Below are 16,300 nucleotides of genomic sequence, written 5' to 3'. Positions count from 1 at the left end.
CCATTAACCTAATAACTGATCCGTCTTTGGACTGTGGGAGGAAACGGGAGTGCCCGGACAAAACCCTCACATTCCATGGGGAGGACGTACAGTCTCCTATCAGAAGATGTCAGAACTGAACTTTGAACTCTGACACCCCGGGCTGTAATAGCGGCACACTAACCGTGTAGTCTGCACCTCCTGCACGCCATCTTATTAACACTATGAACACATATTACCAAATAAGTTACAATATGCAAATAGTTCAGAATAAAACAAGGTCAGGCACTATTTGCAGTGACAAGCATGGTTAGAATTTCAGTTTGATGCATTATCTTCCATATCTCTAGGTAGAAAGAGGGGCAGAGTGAAGTGATGGTGGCGCTAAACGGCGATTCCTTTGCTTGCATCTTCGGAAACAGCTCTATTTCCATCTTTAATATCACTATTTTCCCTTTTCAGGGTTCTTTTGAAGGTCCTGACCTGGAGTTACACACTGACTTTGGTGCTTTACGGGAACGGGACTCGCTCTCGGGGTTTCATAATTGGTCATACCTTGGCATGCCAAGGGCTCAGGCTAGGATGTTGGGGCTCCGGAGACAGGTGGATCGAAAGTCGGTGTCACAGCAGGAATTCCGTGTGCTATCAGGGGAGTTGGACTATCTGAGATCTTTGGGCACAGAACGTACTTTTAACTTTGTAAACCAGCGAGTTGTTTGTTATGACTCCCCTCTCCCTGTGAAATGGAGACATCCCTTTCTCCCTTATTGGGAGGAGAGAGCGAGGGAGGGAGAGTGGGGGAGGGGGAGAGAGGGAGGGAGAGAAACAGAGAGAGGGAGGGAGAGGAGGAGGGGGAGGGAGAGGGGGAGAGAGAGAGAGAGAGAGAGAGAGAGAGAGAGAGAGGGGGGCACAGACACTATGGTATGTTGAATACAGGGTGGAATGCAAAATCTTTGGTGTTGCTTTGCTCATGCTTGAGTGTTTTTTTCTTGGTAGGGGCAGGGGGATTGTTGCTTGCTGCCGCTTATGCATGGAAGGGAGGGGAGCTGGGTGGAACTTTGGGGTTCTAACATTTACTGTTGCTCAATTTTGAGGCACTCTGTTTTTGTGGATGTTTGTGAAGAAAAAGCATTTCAGGATGTATATTGTATACATTTCTCTGATATTAAATGTAACTTTGAAACCTTTGAAAAACTCCTCTGAAAAATCATGAACCTTGTACAATATATTAACTTTGCTCCTCTCTCCATAGATATTGCTTGATCTACCGAGTATTTGTCATACTTTTTATTCCAGATTTCTAACGTCTGCAGCATATTGCTTCTCATCAAAGTTGTTGGATTAGATCAGCACAGCTCTCACTTACCAGCAATAAATCAACATCCTCGGACTGGCAGCATTGAAAAAGAGCAGTGAACATTGGTTAGCTGAGATTATCTGTACCATAGAATGCTAAATAAATGTGTTCTCACTGTCAATGACATTCCCTCACAGTGAACTGTGAATATCAAGCTCACTCCTTCACAGTGAACTGTGAATATCCAACTCACTCCCTCACAGTGAATTGTGAATATTCAACTCACTCCCTCACAGTGAACTGTGAATATCCAACTCACTCCCTCACAGAGAACTGTGAATATTCAACTCACTCCCTCACAGTGGACCGTGAATATCCAACTCACTCCCTCACAACGAACTGTGAATATTCAACTCACTCCCTCACAGCAAACTGTGAATATCCAACTCACTCCTTCACAGTGAATTATGAATATTCAACTCACTTCCTCACAGCGAACTGTGAATATTCAACTCACTCCCTCACAGTGAATTGTGAATATCCAACTCACTCCCTCACAGCGAACTGTGAATATCCAACTCACTCCCTCACAGTGAATTGTGAATATTCAACTCACTCCCTCACAGCGAACTGTGAATATTCAACTCACTCCCTCACAGTGAATTGTGAATATTCAACTCACTCCCTCACAGTGAACTGTGAATATCCAACTCACCCCCCACAGTGAATTGTGAATATCCAACTCACTCCCTCACAGCGAACTGTGAATATTCAACTCACTCCCTCACAGTGAATTGTGAATATTCATCTCACTCCCTCACAGCGAACTGTGAATATTCAACTCACTCCCTCACAGTGAATTGTGAATATCCAACTCACTCCCTCACAGTGAACCGTGAATATCCAACTCCCTCCCTCACAGCGAACTGTGAATATCCAACTCACTCCCTCACAGTGAACTGTGAATATCCAACTCACCCCCCACAGTGAATTGTGAATATTCAACTCACTCCCTCACAGTGAACTGTGAATATCCAACTCACTCCCTCACAGTGAATTGTGAATATTCATCTCACTCCCTCACAGCAAACTGTGAATATTCAACTCACTCCCTCACAGTGAATTATGAATATTCAACTCACTTCCTCACAGCGAACTGTGAATATTCAACTAACTCCCTCACAGTGAATTGTGAATATCCAACTCACTCCCTCACAGTGAACCGTGAATATCCAACTCACTCCCTCACAGCGAACCGTGAATATCCAACTCACTCCCTCACAGCGAACCATGAATATTCAACTCACTCCCTCACAGTGAACTGTGAATATCCAGCTCACTCCCTCACAGCAAACTGTGAATATTCAACTCACTCCCTCACAATGAACTGAGAATATTCAACTCACTCCCTCACAGTGAATTGTGAATATTCAACTCACTCCCTCAAAGCAAACTGTGAATATCCAACTCACTCCCTCACAGCGAACCATGAATATTCAACTCACTCCCTCACAGTGAACTGTGAATATCCAGCTCACTCCCTCACAGCAAACTGTGAATATTCAACTCACTCCCTCACAATGAACTGAGAATATTCAACTCACTCCCTCACAGTGAATTGTGAATATTCAACTCACTCCCTCAAAGCAAACTGTGAATATCCAACTCACTCCCTCACAGCGAACTGTGAATATCCAACTCACTCCCTCACAGCAAACTGTGAATATCCAACTCACTCCCTCACAGTGAATTATGAATATTCAACTCACTTCCTCACAGCGAACTGTGAATATTCAACTCACTCCCTCACAGTGAACCGTGAATATCCATCTCGCTCCCTCACAGTGAACTGTGAATATCCAACTCACTCCCTCACAGCGAACTGTGAATATTCAACTCACTCCCTCACAGTGAACTGTGAATATCCAGCTCACTCCCTCACAGCAAACTGTGAATATTCAACTCGCTCCCTCACAGCGAACTGTGAATATTCAACTCACTCCCTCACAGTGAACTGTGAATATTCAACTCACTCCTTCACAGTGAACTGTGAATATCCAACATCAAGTTTAGAATATTTTATTCTACAAACAAGATGACAGTTTTAATTGCATGCATTCATTTCAGCTTTAATTGATTTTGAACATGACAAATCAACCAGGTTTCTCATTTCTGCAAATTAGGAATATATTCAGAGGAAACTATTTTAAGGAAAAACTTATCTAAGGCTACAGTTTCAAAAACGGTTTTGATAAATTGAGAAATTCTATAACAAGTAGTGGATTCTGAGCAGTAAATCATGGGTAAAGCTCTTCCAACTATTGAGCATATCTAATGAAACACCGTCATAGGAAAGCAGCATCCATCATCAGGAACCTCCACCAGCAAGGCCATGCTCTCTTATCGCTGCTGTCATCAGGAAGAAGGTACAAGAGCTTCAGGACTCACACCACCAGGTTCAGGAACAGTTACTATCATGCTCCTGGGGATAACTTCACTTAACTTCATGTACCCGTCAATGAAATGTTCCCACAACCAATGGACTCATTTTCAAGGACTCTTCATTTCATGTTCTCGTTATTTATTGCTGTTTATTTATGTTTGCATTTGCACAGTTTGTTGTTTTCTGCACTCTACTTGATCTTTCACTGATCCTGTTATAGTTACTATTCAATAGATTTGTTGAGTATGCCCGCAGAAAAATGAATCTCCTGGTTGTATATGTAACATCTATATATATATATATATATATATATATAGACAATTAAATTTACTTTGCCCCTTAATTTATTTAGAGATAGTGTGGAAAATGCCCTTTCACCGGAGTTGCACTGCCAGCTGCTCACTGATTTAACCCTGGTCTAACCACGGGACAATTTGCAATAACCAACTAACTTTCTAACAGGTAGAATGTACAAGCTCCTTACAGAGGAAGCTGGGAGTGAAGCTGTAGAAGCTTTAGAGAGGGTGCAGAGGAGATTCACCAGGATGCTACCTGGATTAGAGAGGGTGCAGAGGAGATTCACCAGGATGCTGCCTGGATTAGAGAGGGTGCAGAGGAGATTCACCAGGATGCTACCTGGATTAGAGAGGGTGTAGAAGAGATTCACCAGGATGCTGCTTGGATTAGAGAGGGTGCAGAGGAGATTTACCAGGATGCTGCCTGGATTAGAGAGGGTGCAGAGGAGATTTACCAGGATGCTGCCTGGATTAGAGAGGGTGCACAGGAGATTTACCAGGATGCTGCCTGGATTAGAGAGCGTGCAGAGGAGATTTACCAGTATGCTGTCTGGATTAGAGAGGGTGCAGAAGAGATTTACCAGGATGCTGCCTGGATTAGAGAGGGTGCAGAGGAGATTTACCAGGATGCTGCCTGGATTAGAGAGGGTGCAGAGGAGATTTACCAGGATGCTGCCTGGATTAGAGAGGGTGCAGAGGAGATTTACCAGGATGCTGCCTGGATTAGAGAGGGTGCAGAGGAGATTTACCAGGATGCTGCCTGGATTAGAGAGGGTGCAGAGGAGATTTACCAGGATGCTGCCTGGATTAGAGAGGGTGCAGAGGAGATTTACCAGGATGCTGCCTGGATTAGAGAGGGTGCAGAGGAGATTTACCAGGATGCTGCCTGGATTAGAGAGGATGACTTAAATGATAGGCTGAGTAAGCCAGGACTTTTCTCTTTGGAGTGGACGACGGAGAATGAGAAGTGACTTGAGAGAAATGTATAAGATGATAACAGGCATTGATCAAGGGAACAGCCACTGACATTTTCCCAGAGTGGAAATGACTAATACAAGAGGGCATATTATTAAGGTGTTTGAAGGAAACAATGGGGATGATGTCAGATGTACAGTATTTCTTTTACACAGAGAGTGACGGATGTATGGAACGTGCTGCTGGGGCTGGTGGTAGAGGCAGATATCGGGGAGATTTAAGAGACTCGTAGGTTGGCACATGGATGACAGAAAAATGGAAGGACATGTGGGATGGAGTTTTTAGATTGATCTTGGTTAAAAGTTTGGTACAACTTACTGGGCCGAAAGGCCTGTACTGTGCTGTAATGTTCCATGCTCTATGCTATGCAATGTACAAAGCTGAGTGGGAAACACAGGCTTTCCCTGGATATCAGCTCTATGCTCTCAGTATGTCCATCTATAAAATCACTCAGCTTCAGGCTGGTTTCAGAATTGGGGCGGCACAGTAGCACTGCACAAATGCTATGACAGCTCGGGATGTTGGAGTTCGCAGTTCAATTCAGACGCCATCTATGTAAGGAGTCTTTACGTCCTCTCCGTGGAATGTGTGGATTTTCTCTGGGTGCTCCAGTGTCCTCCCACAGTCCAAAGGTTCATAGATTCATTGGTCATTGTAAATTGACCTGTGATTGGGTCAGGATTAAATTGGAGATCACTGGGTGGTACAGCTCGAAGGGCCTATTCGTGTTTTTCCTCAATAAAATGAAATAAATAAAGTTAAATTTCATATCTTGCCTGTCCCCCTTTTCAAAATCTCTCTTTGTCTACTGTGATTCCAGCTATAAGGTACTGCATATGCAACCTGTTTTGGGTCTCAAAATATATGTACAGAGCTTGATGCTTAATAGAGTGAGGTTAATACAGGAAGTCCATTGTTTAAAAATTTACTACTGGTTCCAACACTAACTGTGTTATACTGTAGGCAATGTCTCTGACATTCAATTCAATTCTAATGGAAGGTTCCAACAGGAGAGTTTCAATATTGATGCAGTGCTGTGTTTAAGTAGATTTACTGGTTCTTTAAGGTTGTCATTGCTGGGGGAGGTAGTGTGGATAAGCTCCCACTACACACTAAATACTCCTAATGGCGTGTGTCTCAAATAGCTTCTGATAACCAAGTCCAACTTCTGGCCTGCACATACGGTTTAGCTATGGAGCCCAATGGAACTGTTTCTACTGACAGGAGAAGGGGCAAAGGTGGGTTACTGGTGCCTTAAAAACGATCGCTTTGGGCAGATGGGGCTTGTCAGCTCATTTAGAAGGAAAACTCTGATCTCAAACCTCTGCTGCCTTGTGGCTGCACCCACTCATGGGGAAGGCTTAGGGAGTAAACCCTGGGGGAAAAATCCTGAGCTATAGCACCCAAGGCATTGAGTTCAAGGCTGACTGGCAACTCCTGTGCTGCTGCTGGTGCCAAACTGAATCAGTCTCTGCTGTTCCTTTGTGTTCATCAAGGAGAGGGGGAGCCTGCTGCTCCTCTCCATATCAGACTGCCCTGGCTTGTGTACTGGCTTGTAGACGGCTGGGGTACAACATCCATTGTTGACCCCAACCAATGGAGGCCTCAAGTAAATTTATTATAAAACTTCAATTAGCTCTTATCAGAGTCATTAATGTGAATACATTATTGATTTTCCTCTCTTAAACAAAACAGGCAAAGACATTTATAGCACACAAAATGCTGAAGGAACTTAGCAGGTCAGACAGCATTTACAGAGTGGAATAAACAGTCAATATTTCAGCCTGAGATACTTCAACCTGGCCCGAAATGTTGACTGCTCATCGCCTTTCATCAATACTGTCTGACTTGCAGAGCTCCTCCAGCACTTTGTGTGTGCTGCTCAAGGTTTCTAGCATTTGCTGAATCTCTTGCTTTTAAAGATCTTCACAGAAATCCTTGAAATGTAGGAAAAAAAAACGTACAGCACAAAAAAATCCTTTCTGCCCATTGACAGAATACTAGTTGGAAGAATAAGTGTCGAGCATAACTCCATTTTATTGGTTCTTGGCGCACGGCCTTACAGATTATGGCTACAATCCAAGCACTGATGCATTTTAAAATGAAGCAGACATCTCTGTCTCCACTAGTCTCTAAAGCTGCGATATTCAGACCTATACCACACCAAAAAAAATAGAAGTGCACAGCAAACTTCTTCCAATTCAGTCAAATGCCGCAGGAGTTGAAATGTAATCCCAAAACTTGTGCACTAGTTTTCACTCGTCTATAAAGCAGTGATTTTCAGACCCCAAAACGAATGGCAGAAAAGCACAGCACACTTATTCCCAGTCGATAAAATGCTGCAGGAGTTTTAAATTAATCCTAAATCATGCTGCACTTGTGTCTCAAGCTGACAAAGTAGTTTTACAGGAGAATGTTCCTACTTACCACAGATGGCATATTCTTTGAACCTGGTGGGATGAGAACCCTGAGGTCAGGTTTCCGGTTGTTCATTCCCAAATTCATAGGAGGGGGTGACTTGGTTTGCAAGCTCTTGTTCATGCTGCCAGGTGAGACCAGCAGACCTGGCGAATTGCGGGCATTTCCATACCCATTTCCTATTGAATAAAAGATTCAGACTCAGCAAAAGTATATTCAGTACATTAAAAAAATCAAATGAAAAATAGATGTTAGTGTTTAATAGTTATTTGGCAATAAATTACTAATATATACATAAATATTAATAGGATTCAAGATTGTTTAATGCCATTTCCAGTGCTTAAGTGTAAAGGTATGTTGAAAGGTAAAGTTCCTTCCTGTGCTTTGTTTAACGCACCGGGTGGCAACCTTGCCATTCCCTGTTTTATGAGGCTGAGTTACTAGCTTGATGCTCAACCCAGAACAGATGGAAGTGTGCAAGGAGCTGGCTGGATTCAAACCCAGGATCTCTTGTTCCGAAGTCTGGGGTGCAATACCACTACACCACTGGAATAGACTAAGTACAAAGGAGAAGGAAGTAATTGTTATTCTGGACCTGATGCAGCACAAAAATAGTGAGTTGACTATGGTTTTCATTATTTTATGTGAACATTTATATTTAAGTGAAGAACAATAACATGCAGAGCAAGGAATGTGGATGAATTACTGCCACTAGACAAGGAGGAGAGACTTGCTAACTTCTATAGTAAAGTGGAGAGCATCACTGGCTGGTTTGGAGGCTTCAATGCACAGCATCACAAGAGGGTGCAGAGACTCGCACACTCAGTCATCCCCACCATTGAAGATATCTTCAAAAGGTTTAAAGTTCAAAGTAAATGTTATTATCAAAGTACGTATCTGTCACCATATATAGCCCTCGGAAAGCAGCATCCCTCCTCAAAGATCCTCACCACCCAGGCCATGCTCTTTTCTTGCTGCTGCCATCAGTTAGAAGATACAAGAGCCTCAGGACTTGCACCACCAGGTTCAAGAACAGTTACTACCCCTCAACCAACAGGCTCAGTTTGTTGTCTTCTGCACTCTGGTTGATCTTTCATCGATCCTGTTATTATCTATTTTATAGATTTGCTGAGTATGCCTGCAGGAAAATGAATCTCAGGGTTGTATGTGGTGACATATATGTACTCTGATAATAAATTTACTTTTTATTTTGAGATTCATATTCTTGTGGGCATTCTCAACAAATTTACATAAAAGTAACTATAACACAGTCAATGAAAGGCTGCCCAACTAGGGCTTTCAACTAGGGTGCCTAAAGAAGGAGGCACCCCTTATTAAATCCCTCATGACCGGGGACATGCCCTCTTCTCGTGACTAGCATCAAGGAGGACATAGATGAGCTGGAAGATCCATACTCAATGAGATAGGAACAGCTTCTTCCCCTCTGCCATCAGATTTCTGAACAGTTCATGAACCAATAAACATTACTTTGTTGTTCCTTTTTTGTAACATATATTTTTATGTCTTTGCACTAAATTGCTGCCACAAAACCACAGATTTCACAACATATATAAGTGACAATAAACCCGAATCTGAAACTGGAAAAGGTGACTCATTGTTTATTTCTCTCAGTGTAATAAAACAGCTTTATGTCTTTTATAGATGTTCTCAACTTCTTAAATTAAGTAGCTTCTTCACTAACACAAAGTTGGTTCCCTGCTTGGAAGTAATATTAATGATCTCTGATGAGTTAACTGCAAAGATAAGTAGCTTTAAACCAGGAGTTCCCAACCTTTTCTATGGCATGGACCAATACCGTCAAGCAAGGGGTCCGTGAACCCCAGGCTGGGAAGCTGATGGTATGAAAGCAAAAACCACATTACACTGCCATAAATAACTTGACTGAAATCTGAGAATCCATCCAGAACAAAACAATTTGCACTAATAGTTACTTGTTGAAACCCAGTGAGAGTAATGGCTACTTTCTCCAAGAATTAAAGCTGATCAACCCCTTCACCCACTAACTCTTTGGAATATAATGGGAAACAGGAGCACCCAGAGGAAACCCATGCAGTCACGGGGAGAATGTAAAACCTCTTTCTCGTCAGGGGTGGGAATTGAACCTGTTTGCCGGTGCTACCAAGCATTAGGCAAGCCGTTATTTTACCGTGCCATCTGTAATGCTACTGTGTTACCTGTTAAGCTGTTGTGTTGCCCATTTACAGAAGCGTGCTTCTGTAAATTGTGATGCTGCCCCTTCATATAAATGGCACCCAGAAGTTGCTTGGTATATATAGTGATAACTGCTTAAAAATGGCATGGGCTTTAATTGTGAAACAGATACAGTACTGTGCTAAAGTCCTAGGCACCCGGGATTTTTTATATGGTTTCAGATGGTAAGGCCTCCACAGAGGAAGAACTTTGACAAGTTCTCCAAAGATGCTTGGAACAACCTACCAGCCAATTTTCTTATACAACTGCACAACAGTGTACCTAAGAGAATTGATGCAGTTTTAAAGGTAAAGGATGGTCACGTCAAATACTGATTTGATCTAGTTTTTTTTTACTGGTTACTGCTATTTATAGTCTTTTAAAAAATATTTTAGAAGCTTTTCATTTCATTATTTTTGAAGTTACCTTCACTTTACAGATTATTTTACATGTGCTCAAGACTTTTGCACAGTATTGTATCAATTGCAGAGCGAAATAGCGAGCCAATCACTTGATCACAATGAAGATAAACTGGCTCACAGTTCCTCACCTTCTCTCCCAGCTACACAAGAACTCTGTTTGCCTCCGCTTCAATGAATGTAAGGCATTTCAACTGGGATTACAGTGGCAAGCTGCGTAATACTTCACAGCGCCAGTGATCAAGGTTCAAATCCTGCCACATTTTCCCCAGGACTGTGTGGGTTTTCCTCTGGGTGCTCTGGTTTCCTCCCACATTCCAAAGATGTATGGGTTAGGGTTAATAAGTTGTAGGCACGCTATGTTGGAGCTGGTAGTAAGGCCACACATGCGGACTGCCCCCAGCACATCCTTGGACGGTGTTGGCCGTTGACACAAATAAAACATTTTACTGCGTTACGATGTTTTAGCATACATGTGAGAAATAAAGCTAAATCTTAACTTTATTAAGTGTGTTAAGACTCAAGTTTATTTTCCTGGAGTGTGAAATCCATCAGATCTGATATGACCACCTCACTGCAACTATATACCACTTTCCTGCCAAAATGATAACTTAATTACATTGTTCTAAAAATATATTAACTAGATCTTTAAAGATATCAACTAATGTGATTTTCAGTATAAAAATTTTTTACACTTTCAAGAACATTTCAGAATCTATTAAATTAACATTTCTGCGTTTAGTAACTTAATTGGGGACTTTTCAGCTTTAACATTATTGAGGAAGAATTTAATTCCTGCATAAAATTAAAAGAAAATGAATGATAAATGCATGAACATGGTCAATTACGCAGATTTTATTTTGGATAGAGCCAACTCCACAAACCGCATCCTCCTGCATGGTTTGTGGGTAGGTGCCACACCTCATTATAACCCATAAAACAGAATATCCCATTAGGGCAAGGAACAGACAGCTTTCCAAAGCTTTTCATGTAGATTTACATTATCCTCCTCAGCTAGTCTAAAATTATGATCACTCATGAAAATTACTGTCTAGGATGCATTCATGACCCCAGTACAAGAATTTATTTCCCACTATAAAGGGTAAAAATTACATATCTAAACTAGACAAACATCCGGCTAACACTCAACATGATGAGCAACACATTTTTATGTAAATACAAGTCAAAGCTGATTAGTTGCATGGTTAATTCATCTGTTTATTTCAAAGAGCTTTATTACGAAGTTTTAAAATTATTTTTGATATAACAATAGCCATAGTACATTCATATGTAACACTTGAAACAACACACACAAAATGCTGGTGGAACACAGCAGACCAGGCAGCATCTATAAGCACTGTTGACGTTTCAGGCCGAGACCCTTCGTCAGGACTAACTGAAAGATACTGAAAGACTAACTGAAAAACACTTGAAGATTGGTTGTATTCCAACTGAGCTTCAAGCTTTACAAGAAAACGTTGTTTGAAGATAAATGCAACTTATAATTGTGAATCTGTGGATTTCATTGCCATAGATGGCTGCAGAGGCCAGGTTATTGGGTCTATTTAGGCCATGAGACTATAAGATATAGGAGCAGAATTAGGCCATTTGGCCCATCAAGTCTGTTCTGCCATTTCATCACAGCTGATCCATTCCCCTGTCAGCCCCAATCTCCTACTTTTGTTTTGTAACCCATCATGCCCTGACTAATCAAGAATCTATCAACTATCAATCTATTTAAAACAGAGGATGATAGGGTCTTGAATGGTGCCAAAGGTTAAAGGAAGAAGGCTGGAAAATGAGGTTGAGAGGGATAATAAATCAGCCATGATGGAATGGGGAGGTAGATTTGATGGGCTGAGTGGCCTAATTATGCTCCTATGTTTCATGGAGAAGCTCTGAGGTGAAACCAGGGAATGACTGACATTCATTACCACTGCCAAACAGTTGGCTCAACTTCCTTTATCTGAACAGAGCAAATGACGACTGAGGCCTTCTCTCAGCACGGTTTACAGCTGCCAGAAAAAGAGTCTGCATGATATACATTTTGAATTAAATCAGGTCAACCTCATTAGAAAGCAGGCATATTTTATGATTAGTTTTATTTTTCACATGCACATTGAAACATCAAAACATACAGTGAAATGTGTTGTTTGCATCAACAACCAACACAGTCTGAAGATGTGCTGGGGGCAGCCCGCAAGTGTTGCCATGTTTCCGGTGCCAACTTAGCATGCCCACAACTTACTAACCCTAACCTGTGCGCTTTTGGAATGTGGGAGGAAACTGGGGCACCTGGAGGAAACCCACGCAGTCACGGGGTAAACATACAAACTGAATTTCCAGTAGTGGGAATAGAGCCCAGATAGCTGGCACTGTAGGGCACTGTCCTAACTGGACCGGCCGTGTCGTCTGCATGGTTTGAAGACGATAACAGGAACGGTTGTTTTGAGTGCAGACAAGAAGAATTGAATGATCCAGACTCTGTTGGCGCCTGCTGAGAGAGGGCAGTGAAGTCTTGTTAAAGTGCAGCTAACCTGTATAGTTGTAGATAGAAGCAGAGCAGATGGAAGATTATATACCAGAACAGTGAGATAATAGAACACAGTTACTGGAAATCTTTGGAAAGCTGGGGATAACTAACTATTCCAGCTTGTCTCAGAAATGTAAGGCTAATTCAGTTTTTTTCCCCCCTCTGTCCACCAGGCTGTCTGGTGTGGTGAGTATTTCTTGTATGACCAATGCTTTTTCCCTTAGGCACAACTTGGGTGGTGGGGTGGAGATATGTCTCTACCAAAGGAGGTGTAAGGTGCTCCTTCCTTCCACTAGCCTGTATGTCATCCTTGGGAAAGGTGTAGCACCTGCTTAGCCAACCCCCATCGAACAGGGTCACGTGAAGCCAAGGGAGCAGATGGTGGATGGTCTTATGAGCAGCTGGAGCAGATCACAAGTCCTTGTTATGCGATGACTGATGCCAAGCAGGAAAACGCTGCAGAGTATTAATAATGGCTGGGGTCACCCATCTTGTAAAGACGCTGCTCAGAAGAAGGCAAACCACTTCTGTGAAAAGATTTGCCAAGAAAAATCATGGTCATGGAAAGACCATGATCACCCATGTCATACGACACGACACATAATAATGATGATGATGACACAACAATTCAGAGAACCATCCAATAGAAAATGGAGCTCAATTAACAGAGAAAACAACAGTTTTGATAGGTGAACTTTATAAGTTAAACAATGGCAGAGGTAAGGGTATTTCATTGACTTTATTGTCCCAAAGTTAGTGAGGTTTAAGACAAAAAAACTTAGGTTCCTCTTCATGACCTTTGAGTCACAATCTACACCAAAAGAGAGTACCTGTAAACACTGGAAATGATTGGAGACAGAGCGAATGAAGTCAGTGGGTGACAGCAGAGATTGAGCTGTGATGTATGATTGAAGAGCCTGCTGAAGACAAACTGTCAAACCTCACATATGACAGATTATGACTCGTTGCCTGAAATAGCACAATAAAGTGGCACCATTGGGAATCCTTTTCCAGTCAGGAACTAAACCCATCAGGAAAAGAAAACATGTACAGGAACAAACTAAACTGAGACAAAAGAGTCACAAAGACAAGATAGACAGCAGAACTTTGGTTGGCCTTTGCAGAAAAATCGATGTGGTACTTTAGGGAAAGTTATATGCTTCAAAAGTCAGTAGTTATATAAAGAAAACTTCTATATTGAGCCAAAACTTTAAATAATATTTAATACATTGAGTTCCATCTACTCTGTCATTCTAGTTGCACAAAGATCACAGCTGTTAGTCATCCTATATAAAAAGTCGGCTACTAATTAAAATGCAGTTTCAGCAAAATATAGAGTACGGATTTTATCCAAAACCAAAGAACAGTATTTATGTTTATAAATGCATCAAATTACAAGCATGAATTTAATTTAAACATAAATTAGTAGACATGAAGTTTATGGTGATTAAAAGAGAAATTATACCTAAAATATTAATCAAAATATGCAGGGTGTGGCCTATACAAATATGTGGTTTGTATGAAGAAAACAAGGAACTTGGTATAAACCAGCCTAAGAAATCAATTCAGTAAAATCAGCCACACAAAAATAAAACCAGTTTAACAAATACTTTAACAAAACAATCATCTTCATCACTACTTGATGCCTCTGAAGTTACAGTAACATTGAAATGTGAGCGAATCCATGAGTCCACTAGAGAGTAGAAGCTGAAGATGTCCTGTCCTGGAGTTCAAGGACTGTTAATGTATTTGGACGGGTGGGAGGAACAGGGCTTGTTTTGCTATTGCTGCTTTGTCGTTTAGTATGTTCTGTGTTGTTCTGCTGGACATGCTATGTTGATGCCAAAATGTGTGACAATGCTTGTGGGCTGCCCCTAGCAAATTCTTAAGTGTGTTCTTTTGTTAATGAAAATGGTACATTTTGACTTACATGTGATAAATAAATCCAAATCAGAATTGTGTAAGTTACTGGGAACTTTTTTTTTACAGAAGAAAATCCTGTTAGCCTTAAGTTAGGTCTTGCTCTTAAACAGGGCCAGGCCAATATTAAACATATATTTCTGTTGCAGGAAATCAGCATCCATCATCAAGGAGCACCAACTCTCTCTCACCTTCCAGGACTTTCTCTCTTCTTGCTGTTCTAATCAAGAAGGAAGAACATGAGTCTATGGACTCACACCACCAAGTTCAGGAATATTTATTACACTTCAACCATTAGGCTCTTGAACCAGAGTGGATAACTTCACTCGCCCCATCACTGAACTGTTTTCATAATTTATGGACTCACTTTTGAGGACACTACAGCTTGTTTTCTTGATATTTATTGCTTATTGATTTATTATAACAATTTTCTTTTTCACTCTTTTTATTTACACAGTTTGTTATTCTTTGCACTTACACTGATTCAATTATGTTCTGTGTATTTGATGTGAATGCCCGCAAGAAAATGAATTGCAGGGGTGTATATGGTGACTTATTCTGTATGTACATGGATAATAAATTTACTTGAACTCCAAAGTCTTTAGAGTGAAGATTTATTACTAATAAACTATTGTGAGATGCTTTCAGATGTTTGAGTAAATTATTTATATTTCCAATTTATGCAGCCTTTGAAACTACAAGGTTCCTTAAGGTTAATATAGCCAGGGGTGGTGATGGGGATACACTCCCACTACCTATTAAATGCTCCCAATGGCATGCATCTCAAATACACTTTGCAAATGTCCAGCTCTGGCCTTTACTTGTGGCTTGGCTACTAAGCCCGGTGGAACTGCTTCTACTGACAGAAGAAGGGGCAAAGGCAGGTTACTGGTGCCTTAAAACCAAGCTCGTCAGCCATGGCTGACAACTCATCTAGGAGAAGGAGGACTCTGATCTCAAACCTCCGCTGCCTTGTGGCTATACCCCTCATGGGGAAGGCTTCGGGAGTAAACCCTGAGGAAGAATCCAGAATTATAGAGTCCCTAAGGCAGTCCTATGTTGAGTTCAATGCTGACTGGCAACTCATGTGATGCCATTGGTGCCAAACTGTACTGGTCTCTGCTGTTCCTTTGTATTCATCAGCTGTGTGCAGAGGGGAACCTGCTGCGTAGGCAACAACGTGCTCTCCATATCATACTGCCCTGGCTGGCGTATCACATAGACAGCTAGGATGCAACATCCATGTTCAACCCTGACCAACAGAGAGCATCAAAAACTAAAATATTGATTTGTCTGGATTAAGAACAATCGACAGTAGTACAATATAAAATTTTAGTTATGTTACTATGCTGGAAAAGAATCCTTTACGCAATTAGGATTGATAGAACTGATTGTGGACTTCAGAAAGGGTAAGATGAGGGAACACACACCAATTCCCATGGAGGGATCAGGATTGGAAAGGGTGAGCAATTTCATGTTCCTGGGTTTCAGGATTTCTGAGGATCTGTCCTGGACCCAACATATTGATGCAGTGACAAAGAAGGCATGACAGCAGCTATATTTCAATAGGAGTTTGTGGAGATATGGTGTATCACCAAAGTCACTCTCACATTTCTACAGATGTACTGTGGAGAGCATTCTAACAGGCTGCATCACTGTCTGGTATGGAGGGGCTACTGCACAGGATTGAAGTAAGCTGCAGAGAGTTGTAAACTTATTCAGCCCTATCATGGGCACTAGCCTCCGTAGTATCAAGGACATCTTTAAGCAATGATGCCTCAAAAAGGGAGCGTCCATCATTAAGGACCT

At 41.6% G+C, this 16,300-nt stretch overlaps 1 protein-coding gene across 16 annotated transcripts in view; it reads right to left on the bottom strand.

Moving 5' to 3' along the window:
• mef2cb (myocyte enhancer factor 2cb) overlaps positions 1–16,300 on the bottom strand; it is a 297,090-nt gene that overhangs the window by 23,662 nt on the left and 257,128 nt on the right. For 10 of the 16 annotated variants that reach the window (XM_073066923.1, XM_073066857.1, XM_073066906.1 and 7 more), the window contains 2 exons: positions 7,418–7,587; positions 1,346–1,369 (listed from right to left, as the gene is read on the bottom strand). In XM_073066923.1, coding sequence (XP_072923024.1) covers positions 1,346–1,369; positions 7,418–7,587 — 194 coding nt within the window. The remainder of the gene's footprint in view (positions 1–1,345; positions 1,370–7,417; positions 7,588–16,300) is intronic. The other 6 variants (XM_073066897.1, XM_073066928.1, XM_073066874.1 and 3 more) reach the window with 1 other exon arrangement.

The sequence above is a fragment of the Hemitrygon akajei genome, chromosome 2 (genome assembly GCF_048418815.1).
Source record: "Hemitrygon akajei chromosome 2, sHemAka1.3, whole genome shotgun sequence".
Lineage (NCBI taxonomy): Eukaryota > Metazoa > Chordata > Chondrichthyes > Myliobatiformes > Dasyatidae > Hemitrygon > Hemitrygon akajei.
The sequence above is the reverse complement of the archived record's forward strand: the minus strand, read 5'-3'. Positions and strand labels throughout refer to the sequence as shown.